Source organism: Carya illinoinensis, chromosome 13, assembly GCF_018687715.1.
Source record: "Carya illinoinensis cultivar Pawnee chromosome 13, C.illinoinensisPawnee_v1, whole genome shotgun sequence".
Lineage (NCBI taxonomy): Eukaryota > Viridiplantae > Streptophyta > Magnoliopsida > Fagales > Juglandaceae > Carya > Carya illinoinensis.
In genome coordinates, this window is record NC_056764.1 from 13858135 (window position 1) to 13882000 (window position 23866).

Sequence of the window (23866 nt, forward strand, 5' to 3'; positions counted from 1 at the left end):
TTTTGCCCTTCTAATTAGTGAGTTTTCTACAATCAGTTGCTCTATGTCCTGGTTCGCCACATCTGAAACATCTAATATGGGAATTAGAACTTTGGACCTATGGTAGTTGAGGGGTAGGGCAAGATTCTGGAGGACGAACTACTCGACTATTTTGATTGCTTTTGATTAGCGGGCTCTTGCTCTATTGTTTCTCCACAACAAGTTCACTCTGGTATGCTTTAGAAATTGTCCACAGAGAGTGAAGACTGAGAACATCCTGTAGGGGTTGCTGCAAAACACCCAAATACTTTGCCACCATCTGCTCCTCTATTTTGGACCGATCATTTCAGGCTATCAGTTGATAAAATTCTTTTGTGTATTAATCAACCAGTCTCGTGCCTTGCCTTAACCTGTGAAATCGCTAAAATAGGGTTTGAGTGCAATCGAAAGGAAGGAAGTGAACCTTCATCTTTCTCCTAATTAGTAATCTTGGCCTTGCCTTGCCTGGTTCTTGATTACTTCAACTACTCCCACCAAGAAAATGTTCTACCCTTTAGTTTGATGGCAACCAATTTCTCCTTCACAAGACCTATGACTTCCTTATAATAAAAATAATTGCTCAACTTCATTAAACAAATCAATGAAACCTTTAGCCTGTAATGTACTAGAAAATTCAGGCAAATCTACTTTAAAATCGAGGTCCCCATGATGCTCTTCACTACTATGGTGCTATCAAAATAAAGCAAGATTGTGATATGGGTTCTCAAAACTGAAATTAGAATCGTGATCTTCCATCTCATGATCATCGATATTTTGCACCGCTAGATGTTGGGGTTTTTTTTTTTGAAAAGTTGAGGTCATATGTCCAAGAGTGACCTCTACCCAATTTTATTAAAAAAATCCTCACTTATGGCGAAGGAATACTATGAAACAGAAAACAAACCCATGCAAACTTAGAAAAAAACTCCCCAAACATAACAATTCTGAGTTGCCCATAAGACTAGAAAAAACAACCACCCAACAAGCACCCCATCCACACTAGTGGACTTTCAACATCTAAGATAAGGGATGCCAAATCTATCCATGCAAATCAAACCCTGAATCAGGCCTTGAGTGAGATCAACGTCACAAAAATCTGAGATAATACCTCGAGTTCCTTGCTTAGCCAAAAAATCAGCCATCCAATTAGCTTCGCTAAAAATATGCAGAAAATGAACATTTAAATCACAAGCAATTGCTGTAATTTCCTCCCAGAAATTCCAAAGAAACCAACATTTGCACACTCCTGAAGCCAACCAACCTACTAAGATCAATGACTCCATCTCTACTAGTATATCTTGTAGTCCCAAGTCTCTCCACAACTGAAGCCCATCAAGAAGAGCTTTACATTCAACAATGTTGTTCGTGGCATGACCATAAGAGTGCATGAACCCTGCCACTACTCCCCCTGGTGGTTCTGAATAATACCACCCCCACCGGCGTCTCCTAGGTTATCGCAAGATCCTCTATCTACATTCAGTTTTACTCGCTCTTGCTCTGGAGGTTGCCATGCAATTAGTCTCACTCTCCTATCAACAAGAGGGAACACTAGACAAGCTAACAATTCTATAATGGCCCGATCATGAGCCCTATCCCCTGAAAACCTTTGATCTTACTAGAACAGTCTTTAATTAAAATTTAAGAGATCGAATAATGTTATCCGGATTAAAATTAATACCTCCATTCTTTCTGCACATCGAGCTCTCCATAACACCCAAGAAATCACAACAGGGAGAACTTCTTGGAGCCACCCAACCTGTGTTGATAATGAAGCTCTTTGCCCCCCAAAAACTCATCATTCCCTTGCAGTTTCGAATCTATGGCATTCTCATAGTAAATGCCTCCGCAAAATATTGCAAAACCTTTTTAGCTCCTTCGCCCCCCCATAAAATGTGCTGAAAAGATTCATGTTGTGGTTGGACACAACACTCACACTTCGAAACAAGAGGAATACCTAACTGTTGAATAATGTTGTCAACTGGATTGCCCTCCTCTTAGCTCGCCAAACAAAGAATGATAATTTCTTTGGAAGCCAATTCTTCCAAAGCCATTTCTTCCAAGGGCAAACATCCCCATGTTTTTGAATTAAATTCCAAGCTGACTTGGTACTGAATTCACCATCAATTGATGGCTGCCAAACACATCTTTCAGCTCCCTGCCGTAATCAAACTCGAGAATCTTGAATTCTCCTGCACACATCGTCTGGGACTAACTCCCTTAATATATGCAAATTCGATCTAGCTTCAGTGAAGACCTCCACTACCTGTAGATCAATATTGCCAACCACAAGAAGAGATGCGATCAACGGCCCCTCCCCTAGCCAATTATGAACTTAGATAGCTCATCTCAAATAGTCCACCTTGAATGCTCTAGGACCTTCGGCACTCTCTCCATGAGCCTTTCCAGAACCTAGATCCTTTTCGAAGCTGCACAATAGAAGGAAGATGAGAGTTTCCCACATATTCGGTAGAAAAGAAATTCGACCACATTGACTTTTTTTTAATTCATTTCCATGCAAATTTCATAAGCAAGGATTCTTGGACTTCATGAAGGTCCCGAATACCCAATTCTCCCTCTTCAACCGACAAACAAATCTTCTGCCAAGATACCCACTTCCTTTTTTTAATATCCATCAAAGATCCCCAAAGGAAATCAGAAAAATTTTTCTTGATCGCCGATAGCACTCTTTTGGCAAATTCAAGACCAAGAGCATATGAATAGGCATACTATTCAAAACATGTTTGATGAGCACAATTTTACCACCAAAAGAAAGAAGCTTACTCTTCCACTCAACCAAATTTTTCTATATTTTTGCCAAGAAAGATTCAAACATTTGATTTTTCATATGGCCCACAGTTAAATGAACAGCCAAATACACGCAAGGCGAGCTACCTTCCTCAAAACCCGACGTTAACTTAAATCCATTTTTGCAAGCAGCCAAAATAGATGAAGAGAAGAGCATCGAAGACTTACTTGGCTTAATCTTCTGTTTGGACATCAACTCATACCGATTCAAGACTCCCATAAGGTTCTGAATAGATGCTTTCCCTCTATTAGCAAAAATCAAGATATCATCTGCATAAAACAAATGGGAAATCAATGTTCCTCGGCCAAAATGAAAAGGCTTAGTACGACCCATATGGAGATCTTTGTGAAGCATACGAGAGAGAATCTCCTTAGATAAAATAAATAAATAAGGAGAAAGGGGGTCACTTTGTCGAAGCCCACGCGACACGTTAAAAAATCCTTCGGTACTCCCATTAAGCATCACTAAATAAAAAGGGGATGAAATAGCATTAAAAATAATACTTCTCCACTTCTCTGAAAAACCCAATCTAAGCAAGATCTCTAGGAGGAAGTTCCAATTAACACGATCATAAACTTTGGCCATATCAATTTTCAACAGAACATTTCTCCCTCTCACCTTCCTATTGATGCCTTGAACTAGTTCCTAAGCCAAAGAAATATTCTAAAAAATACTTCTACCTGGGATAAACGTTGCCTATTCCGGAGATATAATTTTATTCAAGATTGGTGCCAAACGACAAACCATAATTTTTTATATTATTTTATAAACAACTGAGCAAAGACTGATTGGGCGAAACTAGCCAAAGCCCACAAGTTCATCCACCTTTGGATTAAAAACAAGTTGGTAGCCCCAAAGAAAGTAGAGATGGGTTGCCCTTCAAAAAAACCCTTAGCCATTGCCAAAAGATCATCTTTAATAATATCTCAAGCTAGCATGAAAAAACTAGCTGAGAATCCATTTGGGCCTGGGCTATTATCTGCAGGGATAGACCATAGAGACTGCTTGATCTCCTCCATAGAAGGGGCAGCACATAAGGCCTCATTCTCCTCCATAGAAACCACCGGTTGGATCAGCTTCATCTCACCCAGATCTCTTTCAATCGGCATCATCGAAAGGAGCTGCTGAAAAAATGAAACTGCCCCCTCATGTACAGCATCACTCGAATCCAACATTTCGCCATTATCAAGCTGCATCCTCTTAATTATTTTACTCTTTCTCTTGACTCGTAAGGAAACATGAATTTTTTTTTTTATTGGAATCCCCTTCAGCAAGCCATTTAACTCTAGATTTTTGATAGGCTAGTATTTCCTCTTGATGAACCCATTGAATATGCTCTTGTTTGCAAGTCAGCAGCTCAAGTTCTGTCTGAGGTAAAACGTTACGAGCAAGACATACCTCTAGCTCGAAAATACGGTCCTCCAACTTTTTGAGTTCCACATTAACACGACCAAAAACCTCCTGGTTCCACGACTTCAATGCACGTTTGAGTAACTTCAACTTCCTGCTAATTCGGAACATAGCACACCCTCCAATATTGGAATTCCAAATCAACTGCACTAGAGAAATCAACTCCTCATGGGAGTCCCATATACGAAGAAACTTGAAAGGCCGCAACCGACACCACATCTCTAACCAACTTCACCAGCATTAGAGCATGATCAGAGGAGGTTCGCAGCAAATACGAAACTGAAACATCCCTAAAGTAGTTTGAAAATTGCAAATTCACTAGGATTCTATCCAACTGAGCCCAAATTTTTCTTCCTCCTAGCCTCGTAGTACACCATGACAAGCGATTGCCTTCACACGGAAGATCCATCACATCACACTTATGAATGCAATCATTAAACACCCTCTTCGCACGAGAGGCCTGCAACAGACCACCCACCTTTTCACTATCATTTCGAATTATGTTGAAATCCCCCCCAATGAACCAAGGGAGTCCACAAGAGTTTTGTCCCTTCAAAAAATCCCAAAGCTCCAATCTTTTGGCTCAAAAACAACTGGCATAAACAAAGGTTGCAAGCACCCAACAATTCCCATGAACAAACCATCCACTCATAGCTTGATCCGACATTGAAAGCAACTCAAACTCTAATTCTTCCGCCCAAAAAAGCCAAATGTTTCCACCCACAGTAGCATTATTTAAGTAAAACGGCAACTTCATCCATCTTGCCCATTCACTAAATTTATTCAGATTAAAAAACGGTTCTAGAATGGCCACCACAGAAGGGTGACTTTTATTCAATATATGATGAAACCTACTCTTTGGCGAAAGAATCCCCTAATATTCCAAGTAAGGATATACATAAAAAAATTAAAGGAATTTTTTGGAGCGAGTGCGACACTCCAATATAATGATAGATTTTTCTTTTCTTACCCCTTTCACTTTTTTCAATGGAACATGCATATCAGGATCAGAATGAAAGGACTTTTTTGCTAACTCATTCAAGTCCTCATCAAACTCGCTCTCGGACCAAGTCTTGCATGCAACGCCCATATTGTTCAAATCCTCCCCCTCTAGAAAATCCTTGTCTCCCAGCCCGCCTAATTTAAATTCCAATGCTTCATCCACTAATTGCAAAGAACTCCAGTCTGCCTCTGTGAGCTCAAACCAATTCTCTTGTTTTTTTTAAGGTGATCCCTGCACAAATAGCGTGGTCATCCACACCCATTGCTACCACATCCAAAAATCCCTCACCAGCCTGAACTACATCCGACCCTACCCACAATACCATTGAGGGCTCTACTCTGCACTCTGCCATACACACATCAAACACCACCTCATCCTGCGAAAACCCAAATACCGTAAGGGTTTTTGTTGCGTTTAGCTTGTCAATCCTGTATAGACTCCAAAGTAATATCTCGGTGAGACTTCAAAGACTCCCCCACAGATTTAGTCATAACTGGGATGAAAGTATTACCCTCACGATGCCCTACCTCCTTCCACATATTTTGCACATTATTTTTCTTCCCTTCTCCTTGAGCCAAAACCGTCTTCTCTTTTTTCCTTGGGTCTGTACACTCGTCTAGAACACCTAGCCTCCAGGTGACCCTGCTTCCTACCAAAAACACAGAAGGAAGGGGTAGAATCTAAGATGACCTCTTGAAAATGGATCGTCACAAGCCCTGGTGGACCCAGGCAAAAAGAATTCCACAAAGGTTGGGAAACGTCGACTTCCACATAGATGAGTGTAGCCTTAGGATGAGTCACACACGCCATAGCATTATCTCATTTAAAAAACTAACCAAATCCATTCCCAATACTTTGTAACATCGAGTTTTGAAAATAATTGGGAGGTAAACCCGAAAAAGTCAACTAGACAGGAACCCATAGAGAATTCTCATCTTCCACATAATCCGGAGTCCAATGAAAAACTCGAAAAGGACTACCATGAATTTCAGAATTGGGTCGAGCGATCACATTGATAAAATCCTCCTCCTTGGCCATCCAGACCAACACATTACGTGGTTTATGCAATTGTCCAATCACTAGAATTGACTAAAGCCCCCATCGATTTTTGATATAAGCACGAATATGATCCAACGAAAGCCGACGATGAAGGAACTTCAGAATCACCAAGAACCGAAATCACTCAGCAGATTATTGGATCTCCGCCTTCAAAAATAGAAAAAACATCTCGCCATCCTGAAACTGAGGTTCACATAGAGGAAGAACAACCTCTGGCAATAGTTGTGGCTTTGCAGCCAAATTTTCAATCATCGCATCTTGAATGCTACGATCATGATGAGGGACTTCCTCGTTTGGAACCTACCAACAACAACCACGACCACAACCATGAAAATTGATAAGATATCACCCCTAGAAAGATGCTAAAACTTTGATGCCAACTGACACCGAATAGAGTTTAGAATAATTCTGGCAGCTAGTTTCAACAGATAATCAAAACATAGAAGTCAAGAGATTCACTCAAAACACCGAGAAAATAACTCTATTCTTAATATAAAATTATTAAAATTCTAGAATGTCCACCCAAACCCACAAGTCGAGCTGTAAACACATCAAAGTTAAATATGTAAATAAAGAAGAAATTTGTCAAAAAGTTGGCCAAAATCATGTTAAAAATCACTTCCAAACCAATAAATGAAATATTATTATAAAAGGCAAAAAATATCTGAAATTGGATATTTAAAGGGAAAAATAGATGATTTTGAACTTGAAAACAATGCCCATGAGCATAGCTCAATGACCATGACATGCATATCGAAAAGAGATTTCCGAATTGGGGACATATGTGCGAATCCAATATCCATAGCCAAAGTTATGGTGAAAATACTGATATGTGCTTAAAACTACACCAAATCTAGAAAAAGTTACTGCTTTCTATTGTACTTGCACTGACCTGCCATCTTGAGGGGGTTCAACACCATCAACATACAATCTGATAGCGTAACATCATCTAATTTGAATCCCCCTGCATCAATGATCTTGCTCTAGCTAGTTTTTTGAAGTAAACGTCTTCTTAAATGAGTATTGAAAACAATTCAGACTTGAGAAGTCTCGGTCAAACTCTATCTTCAAACGGCACATTCCTTACCAACCAAGATCCCTCGTATCATGACACAATTCCTCTTGACTATGGTACAAATGGATCCTATATGACCAAATCTCAATATTATAACTGCCTTTTTTAGTCTAAAAAAAATTACTAGAAAAATTCTACTGGCAATACTTAACCAACCAACTTGCTATTACTATCCCCTAGAGGCAAATCTAAATGGATGGAAAAAGTTTTTAGGACGCATTTATTACTTTTTACAATGAATTTTAGGGTCGCAAAAAATGATTTTTTTTTTAAGTCGAAATCTAAACTCACGATATTAGAGGAACATGTCAACATCTCATAAAATAAGAAACTGCTTCATGATGAATAGGGCTGCAAACGAACTGAGTCGAGTCGAATTCGAACAAGGGTACTTGAGCTCGATCAACATGTTTCCTCACTCGAACTTGGCTCGAATTCGAATAAAACTCGAATATCCTTGCTCGAACTCGGTTCATTAATCATTAATGTTATTCAAATTTGACTCAAGCTAGAATAAAAATAAACAAACGACTCTCGAGCTCGAGCTCAATTTTTTATTTTAAAATTTCTAATCCTATGTTTAGCTTAGTAAAAAAATTTTAAATTTTACAAAAAAAAAAAAAAAAAAAAAAACTCAAAGCATTTAACTATTCAGCCAAATAATTTTGACTCAAAGTTCTTATATATGGTGTAACTTTTTTTATAAAAATAATTTATAGTTATAAATTAAAAGATCTTGTGTTACAAACTATTGGTTTATTATATTATCTATATGTATAAAATAGTTTAGTTTATTACATTTATCTTGTGTTACAAATTATCCTACACACATTTTGAAAACATAACATATCTATATAAAATATAAATAAGGTAAACTGTAAATAAATTAATAATATATAACTAAGTAAATAAAATATAACTAACATATAATATATAATGTACACATATACATATATAAAACATATTACAAGCTTCAAAACGAGCTCAAATGAGTCAAGCCGAACTTATATAAGTTTTGTTCATGAGTCTAAATTGAGTCGAGTCGAGTTTATACGAGTTTTGTTCGTTTAATATATTTCGAACCTATATTAATGTTTACAAACATCTCAATAATTAAATTAACCAAGTTCGAATCGAGTATACACAAGCTAAACTCAAGCTATTCACGAGCTACTCTATTCATTTGCAGTCTTATTGATGAATAGCAACGGCCGGAGAAAATTCTATTTCAATTCTAAACCAACCATACGGCCGGCCTCTTCAATTTTAATCCGCCAAATTATTAAAAGACATGCATGAAAATTAAAATGCGTAGTGATCATCTGCCCGCTTTCGCCCACGTGATCCTGCAAATGTACGTACTTGTTTATATATTTTTTGTGGCTGAGAATATGGACCAAATTCCCACTCAATTTGGAAAAAGAAGAAGAAGAAGAGAGTTTAAGTTCCTTTTTCTTTCAATACAAGTTCCACAACAATATCTGAATTTCAAACATAGCTTCTCCTTGATCAGGAAAACAAATCCACTAAATCCAAAAAATCATTGGCATTATTCGAAAATTAACCTTGATATCATGCATATGCGGAACCATTTAAATTTGAGATAATTTTTGGCCTGAAATATCTTCCAAGCTAATGCTCGAAATATTTCATTTAGGTGAAGTTTGGATTTTGGATAGTGAGTTGAAATGAGATGAGCGGAGATGAGATCAGTTAAATAAAATATTATTAGAATATTATTTTTTAATATTATTATTATTGTAAGATTTAAAAATATTGAATTGTCTATATATTATATTATTTATTATAAGAATTTGATTAAATTGTAATAATTAGATGAAATGAGATGAGATGAGATGAGATGAGTACTTGAGATCAATTATGAATCCAAACGGGTCTTAATTATTATGAGTCCATCATGTTGTCAAAGCAGCAACGGCTTAAATTAGACCTGCAGCTGAACTTTGAATCTCAACCTTATCTCTAGCCGTCTCCATAGTTCTAGTCGCTTTCTGTGCGCAGTACTCACTACAGTACTTCTGGGAACCAGCTGCTTTTCATCACTACAAGAAAAACGACATTTTACGACTAATTTATAGCAACGAAAAGACTATTAGCAACCAAATTTGGTTACTAATAGTCTTTTCGTTGCTATACATTGGTCGCAAAAGACCCTTTTTATTGTAGTTTCAATTCTTACTTTGTCAATCTACAACAAAATCAAACATCGCTTCTGTAAGTAGTGATCACATGCACAGGATCATTCCCTCATTGGTCCTTTAATTCTGCTTCTGCGTGGATCGCGTCTTTAGCCAACAAAATTCTAATGAAGTTTGAGAATTATTTCTTTATACTTACTTCAATAAAGCTCTCGCTGTTTAATTTGAAACCATGTGAATCATGTGATCATGATCAGATTTCTCACCCCCATGACTCATGTCTCATCAATAAGTTAATAACACTCCTAATAAATTATTGCCAAATTAATGTTACATCATTATTGGTGCTAGCTAGCTAGCTTGTTCAGTTGGTAAAGTTCTCTCTCCCACTGTTTCTTTTGCTTTTCTTGTTTTAAATTTATCTGGCCTGTATTAGTGCCATGGAATACATAAATAAATATTGACGTATTACCTGCATGCTTACTTTAATATGAAGACATGATTATGTAATTTATAAATTACTAAGAAATCATCAACATAGAATGGGGATTTCGAGTTGTTAGAAAGCCTATATATATATGGACTAACATTGACAGCCTAACCACAATTTCACATGCATGATCATGCATGCCACAAATATTAATACTGCAAAAATATGGTATTTGTGACTAATTTTTTTGCAACGAAAAAGACTATTTACAATAAAAATAAACTCATTTTAGTTATAAATAATTATTTTACTAGAAATAATTAGTTCCAAATAAACAGTTTTCTTGTAGTGTATAACCTAGAGATCATGTACGTATACCTCATTTTTACCCTCTTTGAAACTATATATCATGATGTCTTAATTCTCACTTGAACAAATCACACAAATTAATTGCATGCCCATAATAATCCAGGCGATAAACATGTCAATGGCTTAAATCTGTCGAAGTGTAACCCAGTAGGGCCGGCTTGGGAATGCTTAAAATGCGTTTTGCGCAGTGTACGTACAAAACCTCTATCTGTCGGTGTCTCCCTCTCTAGTCTCTCCCTCTCCCCTTCATCGCTGCCATGCAAAGCCCGCACCACAATCTAATAGTACTCTTGTCAATGCTGAGTCTTCATTTTATTTTATACTTCAACCTTTTGATCTTAAGGTTAATGTGTATGGTGGAGAACAGCTATTCCTGACCAACAGAAAAGAAAACAGATAAAACTTTCTGCATCGTACTGGTTGGTACGTATAATAGGCTTTAATTGCATGCATGTGACAACATTTAAAATTAATGCCAGTTTTCATCTAATGTATAGGTTTTGAATATATATGCAGGGGTGCTTTTATTCTATCAAAATATGTCATGATGATGTAATTAAAAATTGCTATATAAAAAAAGTTTTAATTAGTGTTATAATATTTTAGAATAAAATAAGAGTATCACAGCATTCATATTTTAAATTTTTTTAATAATTAAATCTATTTTTAATATAAGGAAGTATAAATATTTTAACTTTTTTTAAAATACCATTTTAATGAACTTTAGTGTGCGGATACACCAGGCTTACAAGTATCAAAACTCTTTAACAATATACGCTACTCAAAGTGGAAGAATCCTGCGTGTTTGAATTTGGGGGAGCGTACTGAAAAATTACGACGGGAATCGGGACTTCGGAAATCTAGGAGAGGGAAAGAAAGAATCGATGTCCTCTAAGAGGAAGATCCGAGAGCTTAATGCCAAAAGTTACTGATTATAAATATGGTATGTAGTATTTTTTAAAAAGTATTTACATTGACCTAGTTATTGACGTTTATTTTACGTGGAGAGACAGAAATAGATGTGATGTGAAAATTTACTAGATAAACGATAGAGAGAGATGAGAGAGAGAGAGAGAGAGAGAGAGAGGTAGGGAATATCTTGTGGATCGATTGGTAGACACATCAAGCGGTACCAGTCATCTCTTGTCTTTGTATTATCAACTTTCTCCCCTCACTGCTATTGACAGAGTCATGACTGGGTCCCGCCTCCACCCAGTCATATCTCACGGACGGCACCACCCAACTTTATCCCTTTCCTTCTCTCTCTTGTTTCTTTTCAATCCTTCTTTCTTCATGGTCCTAATTCAATTATGGCATAATCATTTTTACCTCATGAATGGCTGTAAAGGCAGGTGACTTTTCTTCTACTCCCTTCCCTTTTCACACTTGATACGATACTTGAACACTTTTTATATATATTTTGCTTTTGTGTTTTTCAAAGTGTCTTTATTTAAATAATACAAGTTGAAGCGGAGAGTATCCTGAATGGAAGCGTACAACAACAGCTTAATCACGCTGAATGTTACATCTTAGATTCCATCAAAATATGTATGTATTAAAGTTGATAAAGAAATATAAGGAGAGAGACAGTGGTCCAGCTGAGTCTATGGCTGACCGACTTTGAGATAAGCCGTGTAAGATAAGGGGAAGAGAGAGAGGAATCGAATTATTCTCTCTAGCTTGCTTTCATTTGCTCATTGGTTTTCTTTTCAAGTTTCAGGTAGATAAGGAAGATGTTGGCAAGAAGAGCATGAGATTAAGCATCTTGGAACAGAGTTATAATCAGGGTCCTTTGCTTTGAATTAAGCGTTTTGTTTTTTTTCTATGTTTTGTAGGGTACTGTCTTCGAGCAACTATTACAGATAGTTTTTTTTTTCCGGTTTAGCTAGTTTAGGACACACCCAGTGTCTTTAGATTCTGTCGCAGACGATGTCTGAAGACGGGCTTTCAGTTCCTTCCACAGTGAGGGGGTTTGTTGAACAACCAAACTCAAACCCTAACCCTAACCCTAACTCGAATCTAGTCAAGAAAAAGAGAAGTTTACCAGGAACACCAGGCAAGCATATTTATCTTCAGCTACTACTTTATATTCTAATTTCGTTTCCTTTATAATTGATAACAGATTTTGTTTCATGGGCCGGGTTTTTTCTGAAGCAGATCCGGATGCGGAAGTTATTGCTTTGTCCCCAAAATCTTTAATGGCCACAAACCGATTTCTATGTGAAATTTGTAATAAGGGTTTCCAGAGGGACCAGAACTTACAACTTCACCGGCGCGGCCACAATCTTCCGTGGAAGCTCCGGCAAAGAACGAACAAAGAAGTTAGAAAAAAGGTGTACGTTTGTCCAGAGAAGACCTGCATGCACCACGATCCGTCGAGGGCGCTTGGAGACCTCACTGGAATAAAGAAGCACTACAGCCGAAAGCACGGAGAGAAGAAGTGGAAGTGTGAGAAATGTTCGAAGAAATATGCGGTGCAGTCAGATTGGAAGGCCCATAGCAAGATTTGTGGGACTCGAGAGTACAAGTGTGATTGTGGAACACTCTTTTCCAGGTATTGTTTTCCAATATCCATATATAGCTCAGTTTTCAGGTTGTTGCTTTCAATTCTGTCGATTTAAATTATTAGTTTACAAGGATTTTAATGCTCTCACGTAGAGGCTTTCATGGGCTTGATATGTGAATTTATTATGGCCTGAATGAAGGCTGGCTGGATATATTTTTAAAGAAGTTGATGAAAAGGGATCGATTTGTGGTTGGTATAATACAGGAAGGACAGCTTCGTAACTCATAGAGCTTTCTGTGATGCTTTGGCTGAGGAAAATGCAAGATTCACTTCAGTTTCAGCTGCCAATCCAAACTTCAAACATGATTTGATCAAGGGGACAATTATCAATCCTCCACTAGCTGGAATACCCCAATTTTCCACAGCCTTTCCACCTGAGTTTGCTGGATCGGAATCTACCGGCAATTTTATTGCAGATCGAGGGCAAAAGCCAAAGCTTCCACCATGGCTAGACCATGCCAATCATCACCTAACTCCATTTGGAATTGCAAATAGTTCTAATGCTTACTTAGCAGCAGGCCTGACTAGCTTGCCCGAAATGGTTTCAACAGCATCTATGAATATGTATGGATCCGCATCTCAGACGCATGAGTGGCTAAGCAAGTACCCAGAAGCATGCTTCCCAAGTGCCAATCTTTCTATATCTCAATTGCCAAGGGTACTAAAGGAGGAAGATGTGAACGAAGGAAATTTGAGAGCAGAAAACATAGCTAGTTTGTTTTCTAATAGCCAGAATCATCAACAACAGGGTCCAACTCACATGTCAGCCACCGCACTTTTGCAGAAAGCAGCCCAAATGGGATCTACAAGGAGCAACCCTGCATTCAATGGCACTGACTTTGGCTTAATGAGCTCATCTCATAATTCAAATGTGCCAAACAGTAGAAATGAAGTTCAGAAATTCTTCAGACAACAAAATCAAGCTGATAACCTGAACGAATTGATGAGTTCCCTCCCTCCTTCAACTCCAATCACCACAACAGTAATCGGGTCACTGTTGGTTAATTCGAACTCAAGCGCAATTTTGGGAAACCAAAAGAGTTTGGAGCATATTCAAATTTCGAAAAAGGGGAAGCAAGACCAACTTCCTTCAGGAAAGCTCCATGCCCGTTCTACGGAAGCTGATCAGCATAATTTAACGAGAGATTTTCTAGGCGTTGGAGGTCATGCAAGTAGACCGTTCTCGCAACAAGAGCTTGCCAAGTTTGCTTCAATGGGTGCCGCCATGGACTTGAGCCAATACAGTGGACATCACCGGGCTCCATAAAAGGTAAGCCCCTTGTTGTACAACATCGATATAATTAATTATACATGAAACTAGTCTTATGATAGGATAAAAAGATCATTAGATTAGTTGATTATGAGTTGCACCCGGCCCGTGGAAGCAAGCGAAAGGGAGAGAGAGAGAGAGAGAGAGAGAGAGAGGTCTTCTGAGTTGATCTGCAGGGAAGAGGGGGGTCACTGCGTGTTGGAGGAGAGGTGGACATGGCCATCGGAGGGCGAGCATCGGGGCCCCTCCATGCAGGTAATAGTAATTTCCTTTTATCTTTTTCGCGAGGTGGACAAAAAAACATTGTGCGATACTGCCACACTCGCTCGTGAACTTTTTTCTGTACGTTACTGCCTCCCATATATATATATTGCCATTTCAACTGTGATGAATGTGAACATTTCCCAGTACTGTGAATTTCAAATATATATAAAATGGTCGCCTATCGATCTCACGTCGAGAACCTTAATTTTACTTATTCGACGCTCCCTCGGGAGTACTCTATGTTTTTACTAAAAAATAATTAACTATTATGAGTACCAATCCAATTTAAGTTTGGATTTTAGCCTTCCAACAGATCATTATAATGTCTCGTACGTTGCCCATATATATACATATCTTGAGCAAAGCAAAGAAATTTGCATGCGTTGGTTTCTTTATTCGTTTGCGACTATCAAATAAAGACCACTTGGTACGTACAGTTATGTGATTTGACTAGCCAGTTCAAGATTTTCATTGGGTGTAAATAATTATGATATATATATCATCTAGAATGATTGCCTTATTATCTCTCTAGTCTCTGTGCTTTTTGTTTTTAGCAAAAATAGGAGTACGTACACAAGATATGCATTTGTGTTTTTACATATATGTTCAACAGCTTGATGAAGCATGTAGCGTATAATCTATATATATTTATATATATATATATATATTAATAAAGATGTAATCGATCTGATTCGATCTGATTTTGAGTATATTTTATAGCCGAATCCATACTTACTGATTTTGATATTTAAATAATCGATATCACACTGGTTATTCTTAAATTAGTACTTCTGATTTTATCAGTTCTGTTCGATTTTTTCAAATTTTTGGTATATTATATAGTATATTATAATATATAATATAATGATAATATATTGTAGTATATTAGAATATATTTTATAATTGTATTATAGATTATAGTGATATATATAATATATAGTGATATAGTATTAGTATAACTATTATTATAATAGACTATAGTAATATATGATTTTAAAATTTAATATTATATTAATTATTAATTTATCATATAATATATAATTATTTTATAAATAATTATATATAATATAAAAATCATATAAAAATTATTTTATATAACATAAAATATTAAAATATATATTTATATATATAAACCGATCTGGTCCAGTTTGGCCATTGTTAGAAAAAATAATAAAATCGAAATCAGATTGATTTTGACCGGTTTTAAAAAAAATAAAACTGGTATCGGACTGAACCAAACCCAGTACTGGTTTAGTCCGATATAGTCCAGTTTACCGATTCAACTTTTTTTTTTTAAATTTTTTTTTTATCCCAATATATATGCATAAAAAAGTAGCCTGGTTTCATTTTAGATTCATGATTTCTATTGGTTAATTAAAGATGATCAGGTGCGCGCATATATGTATATATGTCGTAGTACTATATTAATAATCATTTTAAATGATATTATATCAAATATATTAAATTTTCTTTCCTTATCCTTTTCAAATAATCAGATTTCTAATTGCATTCTGCGCTAATACAACTGAATTGGTTGCATAAGTTTAATTAATAAAAAATATAATATTGCTGCAGCAGGCTCCACGAATATATATATAGACAAAGGGTTTATAAACATATAATATATAAATTAAAAAGAAAACTATTATCTTTGTTGTGATATATATATATATATAACTAGGTCATAGCTTGTGCAAAACACGTTTGCTTAATTGAGTTAAATAGGTTTTTTACAAAAATAATATGTTATTTAAAAAAAAACTTGATTAATGAATAATTTAATGCATAGAGATAAAAAAACAAATTTCAGCAAATATCTTTTGATAATGATAGATCAGTAAACATAATAATTATATCTTTAGATATATTAGAAAAGAAAAATATTAGTTCAAAATTAAAGTCAAGATACATTAGAATAACATAGGCAAATAAAAATAGCATTATTGCCACCACAATAAATACTGCCAATGCACTAAAAAAAGACAAAAAAATTGAATTTTATTTTTTTATAAATTTTGTTCAGATCTGATGTCTTTCTTTGTGTTTTTTTTTTTAATTTTTTTTTATACTTGTTGTTCTTTATTGCTTTTTCTTTTTCTACAAATCTAAACATTTATACTCAGATTTAAATTTGAGTGTTTGGTGAAAATGTATAAGAGGGTAGATATGAGGGAGTAGGTAGAGAGGTAGACATCCTACTTCCTATCTTGAGGGGGGTAGGTAGAGAGGTGTTTTAGGAATACTCCCTATCTTCTTCTTCTTCTTCTCTTCTTTTCCCACGGCCAACTCTATTTTAGACAAAGATGGTTCTTCTCCCATTCCCATTCAGCTTCCAAATAACTTCTCCAACATAGTCTTTGTCAAGCTGACCTCCGACAACCATCTCCTTTGGTAATTCCAAATTGTCTCATGCCTTTACGGTCCAGATCTTTACCATTTCATCGATGGCTCCTTTCCGCCTCCACCCCCTATAATCCCTCCATCTCCATCTTCCACTCTAGGTATTCCCTCTGTCCCCAAACCCAGTCCAGCCTATCTTCAATGGCGCAATACCAATCAACTTTTACTTAGTGCTCTTCTTTCCTCCCTTATCAAACCCATCCTTGCTCAAGCTGTCTCTTCTTGAACATCCTGTGAACTATGACTTTCTTTAGAAACCATGTTCACTTCTCAATCAAAAGCAAAAATATTTCAGATTTGTCACCTGCTCACAAATCTCAAAAAGGGCTCCCTCTCTGTAATAGATTACTATTAGAAGGTTCATCTCCTCTCCAACACCATGACTGCTGCCAATGAACCACTTAGTGACTTTGAGGTGGTCTCGCACCTCCTAAATGGCCTAACCTCTGACTTTGATTCCTTTATTACCTTTGTGTCTACTAGAGTTACACCTATTAGTTCTGCTGAACTATTCAATCTTCTTCTTACCTCTGAGAGCCAGCATCACCTAACATAGCCTAGCAAGGCCTTCCCCCAACCCCCACTATCAAAGTCACCATTCAGTCTTACTCTAAGGGTGGTAAATCAAATTTCGAGGAGGACGTAACCCCTCTACTGGCGGTAGAACTCCTTCTACTTTCTCTTCATCTTCTTCAACCTTCAACTGATCAACTTGTCAAGTCTGTAATAAGACTGGTCACATTATTCTCCATGTTACTATCGCTTCAACCAAGCCTATCAATACAATCCCTCCAAACCTCCCTTAGATAATTTCACCTCTTCTTAGTCTTCTTCTAAGACTCAGTGGTATCCTGATTCTGCTGCTATCAATCACATAACCTCGGAGCTCCAAAATCTTCATCTCTCCTCCGAACCATACCATGGACCCGAGCAAATAACAGTTGGAGATGGTAACACTCTTCTGATAACTCATATTGGTGATTCTCGATTTTTCTTTCTTCCTCTAATTTTCTTCTTCACAATTTGTTGCGTGTTCCTCAGGTAACCAAGAACTTAGTTTCTGCCTATCAATTTTACTATGACAATAGTGTTTATTTTGAATTTCATGATTCCCATTTTTGTGTGAAGGACAAGCAAACAGGGACTCTTCTCATCCAGGGACCAACGCATAATGGCCTTTATCTTTTCCCATCTCCAGACACCATCACTCCATCCCCTGCGGCTCATGATGGTAAAAGAAATTCCCTTGCTCAATGGCATCACGTACTTGGTCATCCATCCCTTCGACTTGTCTCCCAGATTATTCGCACCAAATGTCTACTTTTTGTTCCTACTAAATCCTCTTTTTATTGCTCTATTTTCCCTTGGCAAATGTAGATAGCTTTCTTTTAATATTAATACAACTTGCTCTTCTAGTCCATTGCATTTAATTTTTGTCGATGTTTGGGGCCCCTCTCCCTAGAGTACTTCTCATGATGGCTTTTGCTGTTACATCTCTTTCGTCATTGATTACAGTCGATATACTTGGTTTTACCCGATTGCCTCTAAGAGTGATGCCACATCTACCTTCTTGTTTTTTCAAAAAAATGAACAATTATTTGATACCAAAATTAAAATTGTGCAAAGTGATCAGGGTGGTGAATTTCAGCAACTTACCAATATTCTCAAAAATCAAGGAATAACCCATCGGCTCTCATGTCCACATACACATCAACAAAATGGTGTTGTGGAGAGAAAGTATCGTCATATGGTCAAGACAGGCCTTGCACTTTTAGCAGCGGCCCCCCTTCCTTATCAATTTTGGTCTGATACTTTTCATACAACAACTTATCTCATCAATTTTCTCCCCTCTCCATCTCTTCACAACAAATCACCTCACAGTCTCCTTTTTAAAACTGAACTTGATTATAAAATTCTCAAGGTTTTTGGGTTTGAATGTTGGCTCAATCTTAGGCCATACAACAATTATAAAATCCATCTTAGTTCTCTTTCCTATCTTTTTCTTGGATATAGCCCAATACACAAAGGGTATAATTGTCTACATCTCCTTACCAATCGTTTATACATATCACGCGACATCTTTTTCAACAAACAATCCTTTCCTTACTCATCCTTCATTTTGAGTCTTAAAAAAATAACATCAGTTCTAGGCCTTAATCCTCCTCACCAAACCCACACATATCTCCCTATCTTTGTCCCGCCTATCTCGGGCCCAACATCCCCATCCAGCCCAAATCCATCAAATTCCCCTTTTGACCCACCTTCCCCACACTCAACTCATCTTCTTCCTTTGAATCTAACCCGAACCCTTCCAACCCTAACTCCCCCAATCTGTCGATTCCCCCACCACCACCACCTCCCCCTCCCCCTCCACAATCTCTGATCATCACCCATTCCAGAATGAACAGCTCACGACCTAAACAGCTCACCCATGGTCTCATCCTGTACCCAACCCCACGACATTGCCTTTCTCTATCCATTGATACACCTGAAAAACCATAGTCTTATACCATTGCCCCTCATTTTTTTGAGTGGCATGAGGCCATGAATAGAGAATTTCAAGCTCTTCTTCAAAGAAAAACTTGGTCCCTTGCTTCCCCTTCCTCTAACATTATTGGTTGCAAGTGGATGTTTCGCACCAAGCACAACTCTAACGGCTCCATTGACCGATGCAAGGCAAGACTTATCGCCAAAGGTTTCCACCAGTAAGAAAGAGTTGACTACGTTGAGACTTTTAGCCCGGTTGTTAAACCAACAACCATTTGTCTTGCTCTTTCTCTTGCTGTGTCAAAAGGATAGGCTCTTAGGAAAATCGATATTCAAAATGCTTTCCTCCACGGCAATCTCATCGAGACTATCTACATGACTCAACCCATCAGATTTATCCACCTTGAGCATCCCAAGTATGTGTGTCACTTGCACAAGGCCATCTACGGCCTTAAACAAGCACATCATAATTAGTTTGCCCAGCTTTCCTCCTCTGTTTGTGAGTATGGTTTTGTTCCTTCTCAAGTTGACCCATCTCTTTTTATTTACTCTTTGAATTCCATGCTCATTTATGTCTTAGTTTACGTTGATGATATCATAGTTACCTGTTCTCATCCTTCTCAAACAGACAGTCTTATTTCTTTTCTGAATTCTGTTTTTCCTGTCAAAGATTTAGGCCAATTGTCCTTTTTTCTTGGCATCGAGATTTGTCACCTGAACAATGGTATTTTACTGTCTCAAAGGAAATATATTTGTGATTTACTTTCTTAGGTTAATATGCTTGCTACCAATGGAGTCACCTCTCCAATGGAAGCCACCACTCGTCTTTCACTTTCTAATACACCTACCTTTTCTAATTCCACCATGTATCGAAGAATTTTCAGGAGTTTATAATATTTTTCTCTTACTCGACCCGACATTGCCTTCATTATTAATAAAATATGTCAATTCATCCATCAACCGAAGCTTCCTCACTGGCTTGCTGTTAAAAGGCTACTCAAATACTTAAAGCAAACACTTAATTTTGGCTTATTCATTCATCATTCATCTAGCCTTCAACTCCAAGCATTTTCTAATGCAGGCTGGGCTAGTTGCCTAGATGATCATTGCTCTACGAGTGGCTTCTGTATTTTCTTGGGTAAAAATCTCATTTCATGGTCTTCCTACAAGTAACACACTATTGCTCGCTCAAGTACTGAAGTTGAATACAAAGCCCTTACTAATACCGTGGTTAATTTACTATGGATTTAAAATCTCTTGAAAGAACTTCATATTTTCATCTCTACACCTTCTTTTCTTAGGTGTGATAATTCTGGTGCAACCTATCTCTCCGTTAATCATGTTCTTCACTCTCACACTAAACATATAAAATTTCCATTTTGTTAATGATAGAGTTGCTGCCAAAACACTTCAGATTGCCTTCTTACTATCCAAAGATCAGCTAGCTGATATACTCACAAAGCCCCTAGCAGAATCACGGTTCCAACTTCTTAGAATGAGCCTCACTATTGTGGACACCCCATTAGGCTTGAGGGGGCATATTTAACCTTCCACATTGGCATCCAAATCACAAGTGAAATGTCAAAACCATGACACCTCGTCTGAAGCTTCAGGAATAGGCTAGAAATTGTTGATGTGTGTCCTCTGGACACTCTTGTAATTGTAGTGGCAGAGTCTTTAACATACTTTGCCCTTTGCTCTGTAATTTCTATTATGCACAGCACATATATGTTAAAATGTTCATGAGAAAAATCTCTTTGTAACCTCTATAAAAGGCACACTGTACAAATCATTTTGTCAATCAATAAGAATTAGAATATTTCATCCTTTGCAAATTCCATCAAAAGGTATAGATTAAGCCCACTAATCGGATTTCCTTAAGTACTTTCATGATCGATATATCAGTTATTAGTTTTTCTATAGTGAGTTTGTATATATTTAGATTTATAGAAAATGAGATGGAAAAGAGAGAAGAAGTGAGATCAGATTCTTTGAGGGTTACATTTTATTATTCTCAAGCGTGATTGAATATAAAGCATTACTTTTTATTTATAGCAAAATTACATAAAGATAAGATAAGGTAAATGTACATCTTGATTATTCTAAAAACTCAATCTCTTAATTTGATAATTATGAAAATCATATAAGGTTCCTATAAAAAAAAAAAAATCCAATCAAATTCATGATTTGATATTATCTCTAATAGACCGGTTCATCAAGATCATACTCTTTGTACGTACATTGGGTATTAGCTGATCATCAGCTATTTCCACCTCCTCGTCTTTGTCTATTAAGGAAAAAATGTAATTCAATGGTATTCCTCATAGCTTCCAGTTTCCATGCATAATGTTAATGAAGCCCTAAACAACGTTATTAACCAAATCCAAATACAAGAGAAACTATGCTTAAAAAGTTACAATATCCCTGGTTGTCATGATCTCTTCATCTCTAGCTATAATTTTGAGTTTACTTGTCACGTGATAAGTACTGCCATGCATCAATCCAATTTATAAAGAAATGACCATCATGCACTTGATCTAGATCATTCTTTGTTTTGTTTTTGAAAGGAAGCATAGTAATCTTTATTGATATAATCAACAAAAGAAAGGAAGAATATATGAATGACTTTCCTCCAATCTAACCTCATCTTCCTCACTCTCTAAAGCGTATTTTGCTAACACATGTGCTGCTAAATTGACATTTCTTCTCACATGAACTACATTCCAATAATCAAATTGAGACAAAACATACTTAGCATCTCAAAAGAGAAACATCCGAGATCTAGAACTGTGAAGTGTTAATTTTGACATTGTGAATTACTTGCAATGCATCCCCTTCCAAGATTATCCTTCTTAATCCTATCTCTCGTGCAAAAATATCCGTTTGAAGTGCTCTCTGAGACTTAGCTATGTAAGAATCAGTAAGCATATACCTTTGCATGCTCATGGAAGCCACCACCCTTCCTTCAGAATCCCTTATAACAATACATATGCCAACTCTACCAACCTCATGCCGAACAACAGTATCCCAATTCACCTTGTAAGTACCTAAAGGAGGAGGTTCCCAACTAATACGATTACTTTCTGATGTACCTCTGGAAATTGACTTTGTTAGTAGTTGTTTAGTGTGCTGAATTACCAATTTTGGATGGATAAAGTTGTCTTGGAAAATGAAGGAGTTTCTCCTCTGCTAAATTTTCTTTGTTGTCATGATAAACTCCTCCAAGTATTCTTGCTCTAGCAAGACAATCATATCAGCTAACAAATGCATCAAGCTTGATGTAGACAAACTACTTTTTGAACTTTCTTAGAAGAAGTGCTCCACACATCCTTAGCTACTGGACAATCCCATATTACATGGATGATTGTTTCTGCTTCACTCAAACAAATAGGACAATCTATTGACTCAACAATTATATTCTTAAACAACCTAGCCTTTGTAGCTAAAGACTATAAGCAAGATCACTCTTTGTTTTGATTGCATAACAAACATTATCCAAAAAATAATATTACATCGATCATTTACAACAAAGAATTTTTAGTACATTGTCTAGATATGATTGTCCGAAAAAATTTCAACTATATTACTACATACTCGATCCATCTTTCATGGGCTCAAGGGTACCCTCACATGTTTAATGCCTTGTCTCATCACTTGGTGTCTATGGAATTGGAGATGTAAGGCTAGAATGAAGGGAGAGCTAGTAAATGAAGATCAAGTGTGGATATCAATCCAGATGTGGGTGACATTACTGGCTAGCTAGGTTAAGTGCTGCAAGCTGTTATCGACTCAGAATAGACATATTTTGCAAGCATTTTATGTTGATAAATCCGACCCTGTTACCAAGAATTGTAAGCTTGTGGTGTGGTCAAAGCCGCTGAGTGGATGGGTAAAACTTAAATGTGATGGGAGTTGTCAGAATAATCGAGGCACATCAAGAAGTGGGGGTCTTGTGCATGATGAAAATGGTAAACTTAAAGGGGCGTACTCAACTTATTTCGGTATTGGCACTAAAAATGGTGTCGAGCTTAAAACTATTTTGGAAGGTATACATATTTGTAAAACTTTATCTTGCTATAATGTGATTATTGAAAGTGATTCTAATATTGTAATGGAACGATTTCACAAAAATAAGTGTACTCTTTGGTATTTGTGGGACTATTGGGAGGAACTTCTCTTTGAGCTTCAAGGTATAAATTTTTGGGTAGTGCATCAATATGGAGAACGAAATCATGTAGCTGATTATTTGGCTAAACAGGGCGAGCTTCAATGAAATGTCATCTACAATGATACAAACCAATTACCAAGGTATTAAAGGCATTATTCGTATTGATATTTTGGGATTGTCGTACATTAAAGCTTGAGTTTGTTTTTTGGTTTTTTTGTTTGTTCTGTTCCGTGTCTTTAGGCTTGTTTAGATGTTTTGGTTTTTTTATTTTTATTTTTTATTTTTTATTTTTTTTATTTAGGCCTATTTAACTTTCTATAGGCTTGTTTAGTTTTGTTTATTTTGGTTTTTGGTTTTTATTTGGTTTGGCTTTCGGGAGGTC

The 23866-nt window shown here is 36.7% G+C and overlaps 1 protein-coding gene and 1 long non-coding RNA gene across 2 annotated transcripts; both read left to right on the top strand.

Moving 5' to 3' along the window:
• Positions 1-11781: 11781 nt before the first annotated feature.
• On the top strand, positions 11782-14557 carry LOC122292409 (zinc finger protein BALDIBIS-like). Its single transcript, XM_043100750.1, has 4 exons — positions 11782-11963; positions 12050-12385; positions 12487-12883; positions 13100-14557. The coding sequence occupies exons 2-4, from the start codon at positions 12259-12261 to the stop codon at positions 14160-14162; spliced, it is 1587 nt and encodes a 528-aa protein (XP_042956684.1). The 5' UTR covers positions 11782-11963; positions 12050-12258; the 3' UTR covers positions 14163-14557.
• A 1430-nt stretch (positions 14558-15987) lies between these two features.
• LOC122291558 lies at positions 15988-18254 on the top strand. The gene is made up of 2 exons (XR_006236677.1): positions 15988-17870; positions 17958-18254. It is a non-coding gene; the product is annotated as an uncharacterized LOC122291558 (long non-coding RNA).
• The last annotated feature ends 5612 nt before the right edge of the window (positions 18255-23866 follow it).

Bases quoted from the DNA above. Each gene is read 5' to 3' on its own strand.
- LOC122292409 (XM_043100750.1), top strand. From the start codon at position 12,259: ATGTCTGAAGACGGGCTTTCAGTTCCTTCCACAGTGAGGGGGTTTGTT. The intron at 12,386-12,486 runs GCAAGCATATTT...TTTCTGAAGCAG, and splicing joins AAGTTTACCAGGAACACCAG to ATCCGGATGCGGAAGTTATT. The intron at 12,884-13,099 runs GTATTGTTTTCC...GGTATAATACAG, and splicing joins TGTGGAACACTCTTTTCCAG to GAAGGACAGCTTCGTAACTC.